General features: G+C 37.3%; 1 protein-coding gene across 9 annotated transcripts in view; it reads left to right on the top strand.

Annotated features, from left to right (window-relative positions):
• Window positions 1-20,146, top strand: part of TXNDC16 (thioredoxin domain containing 16) — a 76,248-nt gene that overhangs the window by 19,361 nt on the left and 36,741 nt on the right. For all 9 annotated transcript variants that reach the window (XM_014559929.2, XM_032482038.1, XM_014559927.2 and 6 more), the window contains 3 exons: window positions 10,099-10,220; window positions 14,555-14,645; window positions 18,175-18,325. In XM_014559929.2, coding sequence (XP_014415415.1) covers window positions 10,099-10,220; window positions 14,555-14,645; window positions 18,175-18,325 — 364 coding nt within the window. The remainder of the gene's footprint in view (window positions 1-10,098; window positions 10,221-14,554; window positions 14,646-18,174; window positions 18,326-20,146) is intronic.

Genomic DNA, 20,146 nt, shown 5'->3' with positions numbered 1-20,146 from the left:
TTCTATGACTTTTGACAAGTGTGTAATGACATGTACCCATCATTATAGTATCAACCAGAATAGTTTCACTGCCCTAAAAACCCCTGTGCTCCACCTATTCTCCTTTCCTTTCCTCTCCCCAGTCACTCATCTTATTTTACTGTCTCTATAGTTCTGCCTTTTCCAGAGAGCTGCGTACTTGGAATTGTAACTGAGCAAAAGGGCTCATGTGTCAGTTTTGCAGAAAGCGAAACTTTTTAAAGGGGAAGAACAGAGAAGCTGGAATTAATCATTATCTAGTGACATTTCTTAATTGTAGTTTTAAGAGTTGAGATTCCTACACAGTTTTTGAGTCTCTGGCCTGGTGGTCCATGGCCTGGGGCAGGAGGTGGGGGAGCTGTCTGTGAGCTCATCTTGGCCTGGAGAAACAGCCTGAGTCTGTACGTTATCAACGACAGCAATTTTAATACATTAGCGATGTTATCACCAATAGCAATTTTAGTCATCTGACTCTGGTTGATTAGTGTTCAGTTAGTATAAGATTGAAGTCAGAGGGGACAAGAAAGGGAATAAAGTTTTGGATAGACAAGTTAATTATAAACTTGGTAGGGGAATTGGCTTTAGAGGGACTTGGTTTCAGAATCATTGCATGTAACCTTTTCAGATTGGCTTCTTAGGAATAGGTTTTTAAGGTTCCTCCATGTCTTTTCATGGTTTGATAGTTCATTTCTCTATTGCTGAATCATATGCTGTTGTATGGATGTATCACTGTTTCTTTATCCACAGTCACCTATTGAAGGACATCTTGATTGCTTTCCAGTTTTGACAATTATGAATAAAACTGCTATAAAGTTTGTGGGTAGGTTTTTTTTGTATTGATGTGATTTTCAACTCATTTGGGTACTTAGGGGTGTGATTTCTAGATCATATGGTAAGACTATATTTAGCTTTATAAGAAACTGCAGAACTGTCTTCCAAAGTGGCTGTATCATTTTGCTTTACCACCTACATTGAATGAGTTTCTGTTGCTCTACATCCTTGCCAACATTTGGTACTGTTAATTTTTTTTCATTGTAGCCATTCTAATAGGTGTGTAGTGATACCTTGTTTCAATTTACAGCTTCCTAATGACATATGATATTGAGCATCTTTTAGTATTCTTATTTGCCATCTGAATATTTTCTTTGGTGGGGTATCTCTTCAGCTCTTTAGTCCATATTTTAATAGGGTTGTTTTCTCATTGTTGACTTTTAAGGGTTCTTTTGTATATTTTGGATACAAGTTCTTTATCAGATACATGTTTTGCAAATATTTTTCTCCCAATCTGTGGCTTGTTTTTTCATTCTCTTAACAGTATCTTTTGCAGAGTGGAAGTTTTTAATAATAGTGAAGTCCTGCTTAACAATTTTTTCTTTCATGGATCATGCTTTTGGTGTTGTATCTAAAAATTCATTGCCAAATCAAGGATTACCAAGATTTTCTTCTATGTTATCTTCTGGAAGATTTATAGTCGTATGTTTTACATTTAGGTCTCTGGAACTTTTATGAAAAGTATAAAATTCACTTGTTGCATGTGGACATCCAGTTGTTTTAGCACCCTTTGTTGAAAAGACTATCTTTTCTCTGTTAAAATTGCCTTTACTCCTTTGTCAAAGATCAGACTCTATTTGTGTGGGTGTATTTCTTCTCTTAATATTTCAGTGGTTCAGTTTTACATTTAAATCTTTGCTTTGTTTGGAATTTAACTGGGTGAATGATGCAAGCAATGAATTTAGCTTTATTATTAGTCTAGTGGCTAAATAACTGTCTCAATATAGCTGAGATTAATGAATCTCAGTTTTCAAGATGCCATTTTTTTCACACTAAACTTTCATTTATATTTGGGTCTACTTTTGGACTTTCTATTTCATTAATTTGTCTTTTTTTTTTAAATTAGTACTGTTGTTTTCATTACTGATGCTTATACTATATGAAAGGTCTATGCTCCTTCACAGTTCCATTTTTAGAATTACATTTTTGTTTTGTTTACATGTGACATTTAAAATTACCTTGTCCAACTTCTTCCCCTCCCTGACTAAATCCTAGTGGCATTAAATTTATAAGTTATTTTAGGGACAATTGACATCTTTAGAATGAAACTTGCCTTCCCAGAATCAGATATCTTTCCATTTATTCAAGGTTTTTTTTGTGTGTCCTCTAGTAGTGTTTTAACACTTTCTTAGTATATGCTTAGACCACTTGAATTTATTACTAGGTATTTTATATCTTTTATTTCTATTGTAAATGGGTTCTTTTCTTCCATTGTCGTCTAGTACACACATACTGATAAATTTTTTGTATGTGTGTATGTATGCATAATATATATAACATGTATATATGTATATGAAAGATGAAAGTATAATATATACTTATATGTATAATTTGTATGTATATAAAAATATTGACATCTGTGTATTAAGTTTATTCCCTTTGACCTTACTGAATTTTTGTTATTTAAAAAAAGACTGGAGAAACAATGTCCTTATTGTAGAATGGATGAGAAATACAGAAAGCCATGGACTTCTCCCCAGAAATTCTTCATAATGCGTTACCCAGAGCTAAATGGTTATTTAATTATTTATTTTTGTTTATATCCTTAAGTTTTTTGTTAGCCAGTGTTACCTGATATTAAATATATACCTAAGAGCTATATGAACATATTATATATTATATAAATCTTCTGTGTTTGCATTTATTAGGCAGTAGTTAAACAGGAAGCCAAAATTTACTGGCATTTCCTCCATTTGCCAAAATTGATCAACATACACATTCAAATATATTAATTGCAATTAACTTGTCAGTTATTTTTGACCCAAATCTGCTACTTAGCCTGATTATCAAGGAGAAGAAATATTTGCATATAATGAATATCGAGATTGTTTTCATATTTCTCAAAACATATATGAACTAAAAGCTTGCATTTGAGAATATTTACATTGCTTTATTTGGCTTGCTTTTTAGAAATGTGAACCTGTGCTGTTATTTTCTTTCCCCAGAGCATTTGAATTTGTTCTTTATGTAGAATGTTTTGATTGAGATCAGTGACCCACAGCTACATCTGAACTTTGCTTCCTTTGTAAACAGAAAAGATCAAGGTTTTAGATAATTTCTTATTCTCAGAATATAGGAAAATTGCCATTGGGAAGAATTAAATTAGTAAAAATCTAAGAATAGAATAACAGGTATAAACTTAGGGTAGCCTTTACACTAAATATTTTAAGAATTATGTATTTTTGAATCATTATCGCCAATGAAGTAGTGTTTTTTTGTAGGACATTTTAAATATTCCTAAAACATCATTGATTAAAAATATACTGACTTATTGGCCTATTAAAATTTTTCACACATTGATTTTTCAGGGTATATTAATGAATTCCAAGTGTTTAGAGTACAGCATAGTACTGTGTATGTAAGAAAGGGAGCGTTAAGTCCAAAATTCTGAAGGGTCTTAGGTGTTATTCAGCTAGCATATATACTTGCAGAAACACCAAGCCTCTGAATCAGAAACCAGATGACATACTCATCAGTACCAGCAGCCAGGGTAACACGGTACCACTCCATCCCCATACCCAGTTCTCCTCAGAGCTACAAGGTGAGAGCCCCAGGCTTACATCTGTACTTGGAGTGAGGTCTGGAGAAGGAGGACTTAAATGATGCATCTCTGAGCTTATTTAGGAGCTGGCACATCTACTTTTTCTTTCTGGAGATAGAGGGCTTATCTTTTTCTCTGGAATTTAAACACCACTTGGGGCAGGGGTAGAAGGTCTCTACCCTAAATATAAGCATTTAGCTCCAGGGAAGATGACAAAGGTCTTACTACCTCTGAATGGGAGTAGATGGCTCCAGAGAAAAGGAGGCAAGAGTAGAACGTGAAGAGGAGACGTTCTCTTTGCGTCATGCCAGTTTTCATCTTCCGGAGACCTGGGCTGTGCAGGAACACTGAGAAATCCAGGAACGATTGTCCTCTAACAGAGGCATGTGTAAATATATATTTATAGCATATATGTGTTTGGTATAAATACTTCAAAGTTTCACAGGAAACTGATTCTTGGTTTATGGACATGGGATGGGGAAGCGGGGGTGGGGGAAGGAGCTGTAGGTAGACTCTTCACTCTTCAACTTTTCAGATACTTTCTGTGTTTTGAATCATACCAGAGGGTTACCAGTTTGCAAGATGAACAAAATTTAAATTAAAAGTAAGAATTTAGATTTATAGTCTAAAAATTCTTAGCTCTGTTTTCTAAAATATGCGTAGTTAAAACTGATGAAATTGTAGAGCGGAGAGTATAGCTCAGTGGTAGAGCGCATGCCCAGCATGCACAAGGTCCTGGGTTCAATCCCCAGTACCTCCATTAAAAAACAAGAATGAAAACAAACAAATAAAAAAAACTTGATGGAACTGTGTGGTTTGATAAGTGTGAGGAAAATTTTACTTCCCAGCTTCTAGATGGGATGAAGAAGGGCATTATTGAGAAGAAGAAAGTACCAGTCTTTATTTGTTGATTGAGAATCCCCTATATCTCATCAGTCTGAGGCAAGGCAGTTAGAGGTACAGGAGACTGAGGCACTCTGATCCCAAATGTGCTTTGGAGTGATACATGAAGAAGTCAGGGTTTTTGGAGGATTTGAGTCCCCATTCCTTATTATCCATCCTTTGGTCCTAGCATTTGATCATTTCTGACTGCTAATTTTCCTCGTCGTTAAATGTTAAAATTGAAGCTGCTTGAGATTTTTGTGAAGATAGAATAAAGTAGCACATGTGAAAGTATGTTTTGTGTTTTACCCATTGCTCTACAAATGTTAGTTGCTTTTTTCTGTATAAATACAGAAAGTCTTATTTTGCAATTAAGGAATCAAAAAAGCGGTCCAAATTCAGATACCTACCTGCGGTTCTGTTTCGCACACGCTGCCAACAGCAGTGGGTTCGTGCTGGTTGATGCTGTGACAGTTGCTGGGGATAGTTGCCGTGAGGCAGCAGCTGCAAACAAAGGCCATTTATTTTCCTAGTCGTTGTTGACCCCCAGAAATCATCAAATGATACAAAAAGGAAAGATTATCTGGTGCTATAAAGAAACAATGAATCTTATCGACTCTTTATTAAGATGTGCTAACTGATATTCTTGTGACAATATTTTGTCCAATGGAGGGTTTCTTTCCCTTTAAGTTGATATACTACTCATAAAAATATGAACTTCAAATATTAGGGGAATTATTTTCACCTGTCATAGGTTCTGCTAATATTTTGTTTTTAACACATTACTGCGGAGCCCGGGTATTGAGCCTTTAGGTTATGTTACTGTAGAACCTCTGAGGAAGCTCCTCTTCCTCCCAAGCCCCTGATCTGTGCCCATGCTGGTCCCTTCCTGATAGGCTTTGAGCTGCTGCTCATTCTTTTATCTCTGTCAGGTTTGTTCCTACACAATATTATCAGGTGGGTTCTTGGTTGATAGTGACTTACTGGGAAATTTCAATAAAAAAATGACTTGTCTTGGATTTGAATTCCTCACAGCTCTAAGTCAGTTGGTAGTAATGGTTATATCCCCAAACCATGCTGTCTTATACAGAGTCCTGCCTGTGTGTAGCATCGTGCATGGCATATATTAGGTGTTCAAAAAATACTGGATTGGTGGATGAATGAATTGGAAAGCTTCTTTTTGGTTGTTAAAAATTGGAGGAGCAGAAGTGTTCTTATGTTCTAAGCCCGTAAGATTGTTTCTGGTGTTAAGAATTTAAGAAGTGGTAAGCTAGTAGGAGAATATACAACGTATGACAAAAAGGCTAAGGCTGATGTGTTCAAACTTTGTTATACTTGTACTCACACTTCAGAGATGACTTCTGTTTTTTTTTTTTTTTTCAAATTATACTACTTTAGAAAATGCTTAATAAAATATTTTGGGATACTTCATTTTATACATGGACCTGCCTAGCATAATCTATAGTCATCCCTTGGTATCCGAGGGGGGTTGGTTTCAGTACCCTCCCCGCACCTCCCCTCCCCCCTATAGATAGCAAAATCTGCAGATGCTCAAGTTCCTTATATAAAATGATGTAGTATTTGCATATAACCTATGCACACCCTCCCAGATACTTTAAATCATCTGTAGATTATTTATAATACCTAGTACAACGTAAATGCTGTGTAAATAGTTGTCAGTGGATGGCAAGTTCAAGTTTTGCTTTTTAAAACTACGTAGCTTTTTTTTTTTTTTCCCGGAATATTTTCCATCAGCGATCAGCTGAATCTCCGAATGAGGAACCCATGGAATATGGAGGGTCAACCGTAATTTTAATTTAGATAAAAGTAACTTATCTCTTTCTCTACCCGTGTTCTCCTTCTTTCTTCTTCTCTCTCTTTTTTTCCCCCCTCCCTTTTTCTGTCCTATGGGTTTTGGTAAGGCAAAATAGAAGTAACATTTCCTTTTCATTGGTTTTTTTAGAGTATCAGTAATGACAGAAATATAATTTTAATAGTGGTCTTTTTTTAAAAAAAAAAAAAAAAGGCTGAGCAACATGCTGCTCTAAAAGCAGGATCAGGTAAACACTTCAGTTCCTTTTTTTCTGACACTCACTCAGTTCTTGGCCATGTATCTTCCTAATGGCTGTGTTAGGAGGGTCTCAGGAAAAGTATGCCAAGGAATAGGAAGGCCTTTCTGGGGCAAGAAGAGCTCCCAGGTCAGAGCAGGCCCAGGCTGTTTTATCCCATCTTTAGAGCAAGAAAATCCCAAGACAGATTTTTCCTTTAACCCCTTTCTCCTCTTTGAAACTGGGGTGAAGGAGCACAGGCTTGTGGAATGGCTCCTACAGATCCCTAGATGTCCCCATATTCTGGAAATTAACTTTAAAAATATATTAAAGTTAGGAAGCCACTGGGAACAATCACAGAGATCATTAGATTATGAATGTCATTAGTGTTGGTTATTATTACCTCATGGATAATGACTCCTTAATGAGCTTTGGGACATTAGGCAAGGTAACCTCTTTAAGCCCCATGACCTTATCTGTAAAATGGAGTTAATGACGGTACCAATCTCAGATGGTTGCCAGGAAAATTACACAAGACTGAGTGCATTGCTGGGTGTTCTTAGTTATAAGCCCCAGAATCTGGGTCTGACTGGCTTAAGCAGAAAAGGATTTGGAGCAGATACAGGAAATCTCAGGCTCATTAGGAGGGCTGGTGAACTAGACTTAGGTTCATACAGCTCTGGGTTACAGTCCTAGTCATGGCACAGAGCTGATCTCGGAGGGACTGCTGCATTACTGCTGGGAGTTGCCTGCACTGCGGCTGTCATGAGCACTGTTGTCATTCCTGCATTCGAAGCTGACTATTGCTGCTACTGCTTCTGGAAATAATTCTGCACTGTCCTGATTCTTTACATCCCAGGCTAAGTTGTCAGACAAGTGATTCTGGGTCATATAGCCATGCCTAGCAGCAGGGAGCCTGGAAAAGCAAATTTACAGTATTATTAGCTTGTAGGAGGGGACTTGGGCTCTGCCCACCATGAAGACTTAGGGAACAGGATTCCCAAGGCAAAAGAGAGGACTCAACAGCCAGGCAGTCCCCAAACTGATAAATTGCCACTACTTATAAAGTACTATGCCTGATATGTGGGAAGTGCCCCCCCCCCAACACTGGCTTTTATTAATTTATATTTGCCAGTCTTTATTGAGAAAAAAGGTTAGGGAGATTTCTACTCCCAGATTTGATTTTTGAAGTAAATGGATTAGAGCTGCTAGGGAAATAAAAGTAAATGCATGGATGTAATTCCCAAGCCGGGAATTTACATGGCAGTCCAATTAAGTTCAGTAGGTGGTGCCTCCCAGCAGTTCTGAAGTAACGCACAGTTTGCTTGTTAGCCAAAATGTATAAGCAGCCGATAGCCCAGACAGCCACTGATACTCTCCTGCCATTCATTAGTTGCCTCCCTTTTTACCTGGTTTACCATTTATGAGTGTTCAGTAATAACGTAGTTTAGGAAGTTCTGGGCGAAGTGTCAGAAGACCTGGATTTGAATCTCAGCTCTACCAGTGACTCCTTGTATGACCCTGTATGAAGCAGGTTAATCCCTCGGACTCTTTCCTCTGTGTGTGTTTGTATGTATTTTTGTGTCTGTGGCTAATATAGTACTTCCCAAGAATATCATTGATTATTTAAACAAAAACATGTGAAAATATCTAGCAAACAGAGAGTACTGCTCAGTAAATGTTTCTTCTAAAAACAAAACAAGAGCCCTGGGAATTGTAGAAGTTCCAGTTTTAGATTTCTTTTAAAAAGTTGAAGAAATCAATAATATATAGGTAAATATTTAAGCCTGTGTAATTTAGGGCAATCATTTCAGGGTGCCCCCGAAGTCACAATATTCTTATAATAATACTTCACTTTCATTCTTTCACGAGTGCAGTTTCTAGAGGCTACATGACGTGTTGTGTGTGTGGTCACAACAGAATGAGTGAAGAAGCAGAAATAAGAATCCACCTGTCTTCCCTTTAGTCCAGTGCTAAGGAGATTTGCAGAAATGTAAAACAATGCCACTCTCTTCATTAGAGTTTTCTTTTGATGTGGAAAATTTAGTTATTTTAGAATAAAAAGTGTTATGTTAATATGCAATGGTACTTATTTTTATTTTGAAAAGAATAACAAATATTTAAAATTGCTACTTTAATTTCTATTTTGGCAACTATTAATAGATATAATCTATATAAACAAAAGCCCTTTGAGGAGCTCAATAATTTTTAAGGGCGTAAAGGGACCCTGAGACCAAAAAGTTTGAGAACGTCTGTATTAGTGGGAAGTGCTATGTTTTCCGTAAGAGAAAAGTATGATTGACTAATTTACTGGAGTGAACATTTGCTTATTTAAGTGTATGTGGACTCGGAACAACTTTTAAAAATTCTTGAAGTTTATACTAACAAATGTACACACACACACAAACATGCATGTGGGGATTAGGTGGAATTAGTTGTCGGGGATAGAGAATTTATATAGAAGTAGAAAATTTTAAAAGGAGATTCTTTTGGATGAAGAAGTATGATCAGTTATTCTGATCTATACATTAAGAAGATGATTTGGAAGAATTAAGGTCAAGTGGAAATATCACTGAATTAGGAGTGAAAAAAACCTGTTTTATGTTCTGTTCCTGTTTCTGGCTCCTCAGACAGGCTCCTCAATTCAGTAAATATGTTTTTGAATAAATAAGCTCTTCAATGTTTTGATCTTTATTTCTTCACATGAAGAATGGGAATAAATAATTCCTGCCTTACGTTTTCTATCATTCGTTCAACAAATATTATTGACTGCTCACAATGTACTAGGTTCTATTCTAAGTTATGGATGTAGTGATAAAATATGCAAGGTCCCTGCCACAATAAGGTAATGGTTTAATGAGAGAGGCAGGGATAAACAAGTGAAAAAAAAACATATATATATAATATTATATATATATTATATATATATATGAATAATTACAAATTGTGATAAGAACTACAAAGGATCAAATAGAGCAGGAAAACACTACAGACCTGCTTACATAGGATCAACAGGGAAGGCTTCTCTAAGTCAATGATGTGTAAGCTGAGACCAGACGTATGAGAAGAAACAGAAGGAGTGGCTTTCAGCAAAGAGAACTGTGTGTGCAAAGGCCCTAAGGTGTTACCTGAAGTATGGCAGACATGAAGAATGGTAGAGCAAAATGATGTTGAAGAAGTTGGCAAGGCATAGGCCATGAAACGAAGGCTTCAGTTTAGATGTGTGAAGAGCTCAGATATGTTCACAGCTGAGAGATCTGTAAGGGATTGTTTGGCCAGAATAGGTTATTAGTAAATACAGTGTAAATATGTCGAGGTGGTTGTGATGAAGAGTGAGCGCTATTTCTCGTAAGTGTCCCTGGTTGATGTTCTGAGTGACAGACTAATGATTTTGGGAGTGATTTTAATTCAGTATTGAAATGCTTAGATTCTTACTGCTGATAATTTGTTCAAAAGATTAACTTTCTCTTTTGATTAGGGCCTTTAACTTACTCAAAATGTGTATTACATAAGTAATACATGTCAGATTTTTCTACCAATTACATCTCTTTATTTCAGTGCTCTTCTTTTCAATGAAGTAAAATATATCAACACCCTGGGAGACCTTCAGAACATAGAAAATGCTCTGAAAGGAAAAACAAACATTGCATTCTCATACGTCAGAGCCATTGGAACACCAGGTATTTATTAACACTTAACTTTAATTTTTGCTTTGCCTCCATACATGTGTGTTCATGTTGAAGGTCTTTACATAGTGTATTTTGACCACAATCTTAACATTTTAAAATAAATTTAAAGCATCTTTTACTATTATATTTTCTTTCTTCAAACAGGCAGCATAGTATAGTGGTTGAACATGAACTCTGGAGCCAGATGGCCTAGGTTAGGCTCCCTGCCCCACCAACTGCTTATAAAATGACCTTGGACAACTTATTTATTTAACCTGTTTCCTGGTCACTGAGACGGTGAAAATAATTGTGCCCACCAGTTAGTGTTATTGTGAGGACCAAGTGCATTTGAACAATTAAAATGGTTCCTGGCATATAGTAGGTGCTCTGTAAGTGTCAGCTATGACTGTTTTTATTTTCTGACAGTCCTCATGGTACCTGATACAGTAGTTTATAGTATTTGATAAATGTTCTTGAGTGACTTGGCATTCTTTTTTATTTCGGTGTTTGCTGTTTATGACATGTTTCTTGATTTTTTTTAAAAACCCAATTTTGACAGCATCACCTGGGGCATTAATACATAGTTTTGTCATAAAGAAGCTTATGAATGTTTTATGAAGAGCTTATAGTTATACTTTCAGGACTTTTATTGTTAGTGACTGTAGCTTGAACATGTTAACATCAAATGTTAAAGACATTTAAAAATTGTATACGCTCTATGAAATTAAGTCATTTATTGGAAGTTTCTCTTTTTATCTACATAAAACTTGACGGCTACACTGCATGCCCCTGGACTTACTGCAGCTGTAAAATAATACTCCACAGTCAGCCTGCTTTCTGCTTTCTTCCCAGGGCCCTTCAGGCTATTGTGTTTTGTCCACAGTGTGTAATTGTAATCAGCGAGAGAGATGAGCCGTAGACGGCTTACACTGCCACAGTGGAGCCATATTTTAGCAGGATCAGTCTGACTTCTGTGTTTGGAATAGACTGGAAGGAGCAGTAGTAGAATAAGGGAGAAAATCAGGAAGTTATCGTAATCACGCAGGCAAGAGATGATGGGGGGTGGCTTGGACCCGGGCATTAGCAATGGCAGTGGCAATAAATTTGAATTTTAGCGGTAGTTTGGATAGAAGACTGACTGAATTTTCTGGCATACTGGCTGTAGAGTGAGAGAGAAATAGAGGCAGGGTGGCTCTGGGATTCTGGCCCGAGCTACTTGAAAGGTGATATTGCTGATAACTAAAGTGGATCAAGACTGGAAAGAGCTTGGAGAGGGAGCTCTGGGATCCACTTTTGGACATCACACTTGTGAAATACCCAGTAGACATCCAAGTAGAGATATCCGCAAGGTAATTGGCTATTACTAGTCTGCATTTGACGGTGGGGACAGGGACTAGGGATATAAATGTGTGACATAAAGTTGTGAGGCCAGAAGAGATCACGAAGGGAGTAAGACTAGATGGAAAAGAGAATGCTGAACCCATTAGATACTTGAACATTCACAGGTCAGTAAAAGAGGCCAGAGGAATGGCCTGTGTGCTAGGAGTGCCCTGTAAGCAAAGTGAAGATAGGGTTTTAAAGAAGAGATAGGAGCAGTTGTGTGACATGATGCTGAAAGGTGAATTAAGAACTACCAGTTGGCCATTATGCTTAGCAATACAGAGGTTATTGGTGACCCTGATGGGCACAATTTCTGTAGAGTGGAAGGGGTAAGTGTCTACTGGGATAGAAGAGAACAGGTAGAGAAAACCTGGAGACAGTGGCTAGAAAGATTCATTTGAGAAGTTTTACTACTAAGGGAAGGAGAAAAATGGGGTAGTGGCTGGAAGAGTATATGGGGTCAAGGGAAGAATTTTTTGAGAAGCCTATTTGTATGTTGACAAGAAAGATCCCATAGAAAAAGGGAAATGCATCATGGAGGAAGAAGAGGGGCAAATCATTGGAGCGACATCTTTGAGTAGACAAGAGGAGATGGAATCTGGTGAACAAGAGGAGAGGTAGTTCTTTATGGGGAGCACAGAAAATTCAGCTATGGTATTAGAAGGGGAGACAGACTATGGCATCAGTTAAGTGGGTAGATGGATATGGTGCTGGGGGCTGTTCTGGTTTTGCTTTCTTAATTGGTTCTGTTTCCTCAATGACATAGAAATCAAGTCATCAGATAGTCTGAGGAGAGGAGTGATGAAACAGTTGTTTCAGAAGGCCTGAGAATAAAGAATGGTTGCTAGGCAGCAGTAATAGCTGATGCCAGAAATCTGAAGTGAGGTCATTTGCATGGTGATGCTAGCAGGTTTTTGTTTTCTTTCCTTTTTTCCAGCCATATTCACTTTTATAGATGTAAGTACAGAAGAGATTATTTGATTTAACCTGGATTGTGTTTTAGCCAAACAGGCAGGGGAGTGATTATAAAGATTGACCGTGGGATTTAAGCTGGGTTAGGAGGGAAGAGAGGACCTGAGGTGGGTAAAGGACAGTAAAAATGGTAGGATTGTAGGTCCTGAAGGGTTAAAGTTAGGTACTAGGCAGAGTGACCTGGAGATGGAAGGGTGTGTGTGTGTGTGTGTGTGTGTGTGTTGAGGGGGAGGGTGGTAGACATTGAGATTTTGGAGGAATTTGCACTGATTGGTAATTATAAGCCCTGGACTGGGATCAGAGCAGAGAGTGGTTAAGGTAGGGCTGATGAGAGATCATTGGAGTCTCTTGAGAAGACTAAGGACTGAAGGGTCTCGATTTTGCAAGGATTATCTACGGAGATAGTTAAATCGCCAAGGATTATGACAGGAGTAATATTGAAGAGCATGACAGTGTGACAGAAGCTAAAATTTTTTGTGGAATGAGTGAGGTGGTAGATGACTCCAACAAGGCAGAGTAGTGAGTAGAAAAGTCTGATAGTATGTGATCCAAGTAGTAGAAAATAAGATCGGGGAGGGGAAGATAACTACCTGGAAATGACAGTGAGGAGAAAAGGGAAAGCGAGATATGAAAAGGAAATTTCAGAGTATTGGGAACAAACACTACTCTATAGTCTTCCAGAAAGCAAAATATATTGCAGTTAAAGGGTCAAGAATCAGAATGGCATGGGACTTCTCGATTGCAGCCCTGGGAACTGAAGGAAATGGAGCAATGCTTTCAAAATTCTCAGTGAAAATGACTTGAACCTAGAATTCTGTATGCCAACAGCTGTAGTTCGTTATGAAAGTGGAATGAAGACACTTTGAGAAGTATAGGGTCACAAAAAATGTGTATTCCATATATCCTCTCCCAGGCAGGTGCTAGAGAACAGGGGCAAGGGAACAAACTGATCAAGAAGATGTGGGTAACAGGCCAAGGGACCCAACAAAAGAGCAAGAGTAAGAGAACCGCAGGATGATGAGGAAGTGAGTTCCCAGGGTGAAAGTATCACAGTCCACAGTGGAGCAGGTCAGGAGACTCTGCAGAAATCTCTGCCACAGGAAGGAACTGATAGTGTACCTGATGTATTTGAAGCACTGAGAGGACTAGACAGTTGTGGGAGAATTTAGGAATCCATTAGGAAGAAATCTAAAGAAAAATAAACTTTGTGAAAACAGTAGTGAAAAAAAGGGAAATGTGTTCATTTTGTACTGTATGGCTCATTTGTTAACAGTACTTCCTGAATCATAGCAGTACAAATACTGACTATTAATCTAATAAAAATTAAGAGATATTGGCCAGAGTTGAGGGGATAGGATTGTGTACGTTAGTGAGTGGGGTTTCGGGAAAGAGAGCTAATTTATCTTCTGTAGTGGGATGTCAAGAGATAATATTAACCCTAAAAAGAAAAATCAGGAGATGAAGAGTGTAAGAATGTCATTTAGAGACTTGGACGTAAATACCAAAGGAAAGAGTGAAAGAGTTGAAAGAAGTTGTCCCTTGGGAACTGGAAGTAGGGTCGAGGGCAGAGGAACTGTTGCTTTTCTTAATGTACCCTGTAGAATTGTCTCTTTAAACCATGTTTAAGTTTGATTAAAAATTACAGAATTAGACAGAAATAGTACACAGGCATATTCGTACATCAAATATAACATATGAAAGTTGTATGGGGAATTCATGTTCTCTTCCCTTCTGCTGGGAAGAAGCTCTGACAGATTTGTCATATATTCTGAAGTCGAACTCATTTTCTGCTCCCTCTTAATTCTTCTCTGACCTTGAATAGAACAGACTTTTTTTTTATAACTTCTTTAACTGCCTGCATTTTCCCAGCTGGGATCCCTACAAAGGACTTTTCTTTAAACATAACAGAGCATAAACGGGTGTGGGGCAGTATTCAGAAGAGAGTCACACCAACTAACTCGGCCTCTCTCCCATCTCCCGTCTCTCCTCCTCAGAGCACAGAGCAGTCATGGAAGCTGCTTTTGTGTATGGGACCACATACCAATTTGTCTTGACCACAGAAATCGCCATTTTGGAAAGTATCGGGTATGTGTAAGACACATAAGTTAACAATTTTAAGTTCATTTATTTCACATTACTTCCTCAACATTTCCATCATACTCTGACAGTACGGACTTACCGGAGAGGAATCATAAGCAGATGTGAATATGTAAATGAAACCTGAAATCTTCTTTAGTTCTATCATCTGCTGTACTAAAATGAATTAAATACACAGAAGTGATGTTAAACTAAGGGAACAAAGACAATGTGGATACACCACAAGGTGTGACCCCTTGAGTGCCAAGTGTATTTTAGGACTAGGTGTCCCACCGTGATCAGATAGGTGACAGACTAACAGCTTTCATAACTAGGCACCAGAGGTTCTTCCTGAGAGTTCCGTAAGTTACTCTGCCAGAATAATCTTGAATATATTTAAGTACAGTTTTGAACAAATGTTTTAAATGTTTAATTTGCTTGTCTAGTTTCTAGCTTGCAATTTTAGGTAGAGGCCTTCTTTTGATTGTTTCTGTCTGGGAAACCTAGGGTTAAAGTTTTTCTTCCATTTAGCACATAGGGACACAAGGAATAACCTGTGCATTTTAAAGACTTTTAAGTTTGGCTTCAAAATGCTCTTCAGGAAAATTAACCCTAAGCAAGGTAAAATGGTGATTGTGTGACCTTTTTAAACCATGCAGGAGTTTTTAATGAGCTCTCCTGCTGACCTCTCAGAAAATAGTGACTATTTGATATACCACACACAATTAATTAAATCCGAGACATTTTACAACTCTGTAAATTTGTGTGTGTATGTGAGGAGTGGGCAGGCGGAGGATGAAGTGCTTACAAAGAAAAGTTATGTTTTTATTGCTCTGTACAACATCCTGTTTTCATCAGTCTCTTCTTATTGAACTGCCATTCTGCTGGTTCCTTCCTTAATGAGTTAAACAGAAGTTTGATGCATGTTTACTATTTGTATAAGACTTAATGTTCTTAACAGTTTGCGGATCATGCTGCCAGTACCACAAAGCTCTGTGGTAAGTAGTCACGGGGTCTCAGGATACATACAGTAAGCAGTAGTTTCGCCAGCTGCTTTCCTGCTCCCAGTGTGGACTGCCAGTCTCCCATCTTTGAATGGGGGAAGCCTTGATAGCCTTGATAGCCTCAGTCCCATGGTGACTGTCTGCTAGCCCCATAGTTTCTCTAAGGTTGTTTCTACTTTCTCTTGTGTTACCAGCTTCTTTGTTTTTCAGGTAATGAATAATTACAAATAGCAGTGACATGCTTAAAACATAGAGAGGTAGTTACTTACTGGCAAGGTGCGGGTCCTCTCATTTATCTTACAAATCCTATTGGGCAAGATAGACTAATACTGACCTATGACTGAGAGTGCTAATGTCTAGAAGGGATTTTGCTTTCCTCCATTTTTAAAATGAGAATTAAAAAATGTAGTTATTCTGTTTTTCGTGTTCTTTCAGTATATGATATATTGGACATGTTTGCACGCTCATTTATTCATGGGTAACAAAATGGTGCGGTGTCCTACCTGGACCTGATATGACAGGGAAGGACTGGGGATTCAGAATGTGTAGTCTTAACATCACTTCTGGATGAAGTAGTTGTCTGTGACTTTGAGCTGTCTCCTGATGGAGAAGAGGTGAATGTATTTTTTTTCTTTGATTAACTTTTAATTTTTCTCATTTGTTCATTCTTTCATTCAACAAATATTTACTAAATGCCTTCTGTATCCTAAGCACCATCGCAGTTGCTAGGGCTGTAACATTGGCTAAATTTGGTGTGTTAACTGTCACATCATGTTGGGCCAGACGCCAGATGAGAAGGAAGGGTGTGTGTGATAGGCAGCACAGAGGTCGTGCGCCGCACGGACACCAGCACTCTCTGCTGCCTCCCCATGTTCCCTCCCTGCAGAATCTGTGTGTGTGCCACGAAGGATGTTACCCCACCACATACATGCACAGTCAGTTAAGTCAGAGGCGGCTGCGCGACCTAGAGTCAGCCAGTCTGTTGACTTACCTGAACAATGAGATACCGTCTTCCAGGAACTTGGAATGGGACATGGAGAAACTGGGTTATGTAGCATTTTGGCTCCCTTGCTCACAGGAATGTTTTGCTCATGTAGAAGTAGAGGAGAAAGAGTTGGGAGCCAAAAAGTGTTAGTGGCAAAATCAAGGTCCCTGAACTTTTGTTGTTCAGATCTACATGTTTATTCTCTGACCAGTTACTTGAATTTTCCTTGTGTTCTGTGAGAAACTCTTCTAAACTTCCACTATATCCCCGTTACCCCCACCTTTTTGGTTTCTGTTTCCTACAACCAAATGATCTCTGATTAAATAGCTTTTCAAGATTATTTTATTATTTCAAAGGTTATGAGATGTGGTCCAACCTCAGGTGGGTCCTCTTGCTCTCAATACTTTTCTTTCAGCAATATGTGACTGTTTGGGGTTCCCTTCAGAAAGTCAAGTACTTTGAGTCTTGGCTATTTAGTTCCTTTTGTCTGAAATACCCATTTGTCTGTCTTCTTGGAGAAGTGATTCTTTCTTACTGTTTTTAATCTTTATGATGATCTTCCTGTCCCTTTCCTTCCTTCTCCTCCCCAACTTGAGACAGAATGAAATATTTCTTTGTTTCTCATAGCATTTGTATATCATAGCACTTAAAAACGGCATTTTAATTGTTTTACTAAATATATGTCTTTCAGTCTAAGCCCCCCAAGGAGTTGAATCATCTTATTCATTTTAGTCTTTTGTGCTTAGCGCAGGGTGTAACATAGTAGGCATTAAATAATCTCTGAGTGGTCATTTCTTTAATCATTGAATCTGTCAGAAATTACTTTTTGATTAAATGTTGAAATCAGTGAATCTTGGAACTCAGTTAAAGCATGTATCAAGAATTAAAATAACATTGTAAAAATAAAAATTTGCAGTATTTTGCCAAACTCTACTAATGCCATATGGAGATTTTTTTAAATGCTATTTTAATTTTGGCAGACCTTACTTACTCACTGTAAGTTTATCTTTGAATTCGCATGTTGAAGGGAATGCCAAAACTCAAATTATAAGCCATATTTGCTGAGCTTTGTAATATTTCAGATACAAACTCACAAACTCTCACAAAGTGTCACATGGTTTCTATCTTAAGGCATGTTTTGGCTGAAGTTTATTCAAAACAGATTTGGGTTTAAATTAAACCTAGAAGATTTGTGTTACAAAGCTTTATTTAGCATAGCTATAGAAAAACAAATATATTTTAAGATAATCTCATTGTCCTCAAGGTGACAGTCTTTTATCTGAAAAAAAAAAAAGAAATGTAGACCTGTCTCTAACCTAATTTAGAAGCTACTGTATGAAAGAGTTGAGGAAAAAAATTGTTTATACAGCTCAAAAATTTCTTTTATCTTCTTTTTTGCTTAAGTCCTTTTCATTTTGTTGTATTTTTACCAAAACAGTAATTCAGAAGTGTTGAGACTAGGACAAAGGGATTTGTCATGTCTTCCTGCACCATAGAGGGATCACACATTGAACTTCAAGTGGGTCTTTTCCTAATTTTTAATTTGCAGCACTGAGGATATAGAATACGCACATTTCTACTTTTTTCATTGTAAGCCAGTCTCGGACTTGACCCAGCAATGTAGAAGAACACTAATGGAACAGCCACTGACTACACTGAACATTCATCGGTTTATTAAGACGATGGAAGCACCTCTGCTGGTATGTGTCTTATTTAAATATGTTAGATGATTTATATCTAACTTTTATTGTTTTGATTCACAGATATGCATTTTACTTAGATGAGCTATATCTTTTCCCCTTGGACATATTTATTTCATTTAGGCAGATTTAGAAGTAGTTCCTCATTAAAGGTAGAATAGAAGATAGACTGTGTATTCATAAAATGATATTTTAATGCCTTGAACCATTGTTGTTCAAGGTAACCATTGCATAATTATAGTGGTAGTTATAATGAACTGTGGAAATACTCTGTGGTAGTTATAATGAACTGTGACCATTCTAAGGCCACAAAGATTACATCATGTGTTAAGAAAGGACCTCTTTTGGAATGTTTTGATCCCTATTTTAAAATTTCATGAATATTGGAATTGTAGCATTTCTGGTGCCCCACTTTCCTTACTGCAAGCCTGGAAGAATTTTAGAGACTCAATAGGTGATCAGCAGACTTTTCTCCCTGAAAAAAGGGTTGTCCTGAGCATACATAAAACCTTCAGTAGGCCTTCTCACTCACTGTGCCCTTTTAAAATAAAAAGTGTGCATATGTATTATACATAATCCAAACAGTGCTGCAAAGTATAAAAGAAGAAAAATTTTAAAAGCCACTGAACTCCATACTCAGAAATGAACTGTAAGAAGCATACGAGTCATCTCTGCATCACATGGGTACACACAGATAGAAGGATGGGTGGATGAATAGACATAGTGCATGAGCTACTGTGCAGTAAGAAGCATTATACTTAATCTTATTTGAATTTAACAGAAGAAAAAGAAACTGATGTGAAATTAGAGGGATTATGGAACTTTTGAGAAATTATTTCTTCCTCACTAGGGGGCTCTTTAGCAAATATTGTCTGAAGTGTTAAAGTGATTATGAAAAACATTAAGAAATGAAAATCATTATTTAAAAAACCCTATATTTCCATTTTAGACAATATTAATTTATTTCTTTCTGTAAAAGATGAGAAAATAAACTTCATATGTTTATTTCCGCCTCAGCTCCTCTTACCCTACTGATTTTAGTTTTGTGTTATTTTACATTGTTAAGTTTATAATATTTATATTGCATTTTATAATCATAATTCCCACTTTTTAAAAAAGCCTTGCTTCCACATTTAAATAGATACAGAGCTCCCTAGTCCCAATTTTAGTGTCTTCATTTCTGAGTTCTCTATTTTGGTCAGTTTTTGTTTGGTTAGATTTTGGCTTCAAACAGCATTAAAAAGAAAAAAAAAAAAAGCACCAGGTCTTTTCCCCTTTCCTTTCACATGGTGGAGGAGGGAGGCATTTGTCTTACTTCCATGGGAGGATGTCCTCTGGATTTGTTTTGATCTTCCAGTTCACCATAAAGCCCTGAGAGACAGAACAGTTCATTGGACAGGTCCTCACCGTTTCTATCCAACCTCATTTCCTTTTCTTCCAATATTGAGATATTATTAAGAATTCTCAGGATTTTGTCCGCTCACCAGTACTGTTTTTGCTATTGAGGGTAGGATTAGGACTCATCCCCAAACTTTGCTAAAAACTTCTATTCTTTTTTGGCTGCAACATTCTGGCTTGAAGTTGTGCCTCTTTCCTAACGTTTCTGCTCATAAACTTTCTTTTGCTGTGTTGAAAACTGTTGTTTTCTTTAGATAGATAATGAGGAGGGAGATTCTCTGATTTTACTTCACTTTACTAAACTTACCAAGAATTATGCAATGTTAGTTTTGAAAATAAAAAATGAAAACTTTGGAGACTTCGTAATGACTTGGGATTCAATTCAGTGTGGCTTCACTTGAAACATGATGTGGCAAAAATCAA

Source organism: Camelus ferus, chromosome 6 (genome assembly GCF_009834535.1).
Source record: "Camelus ferus isolate YT-003-E chromosome 6, BCGSAC_Cfer_1.0, whole genome shotgun sequence".
Classification (NCBI taxonomy): domain Eukaryota; kingdom Metazoa; phylum Chordata; class Mammalia; order Artiodactyla; family Camelidae; genus Camelus; species Camelus ferus.
The sequence above is the reverse complement of the archived record's forward strand: the minus strand, read 5'-3'. Positions and strand labels throughout refer to the sequence as shown.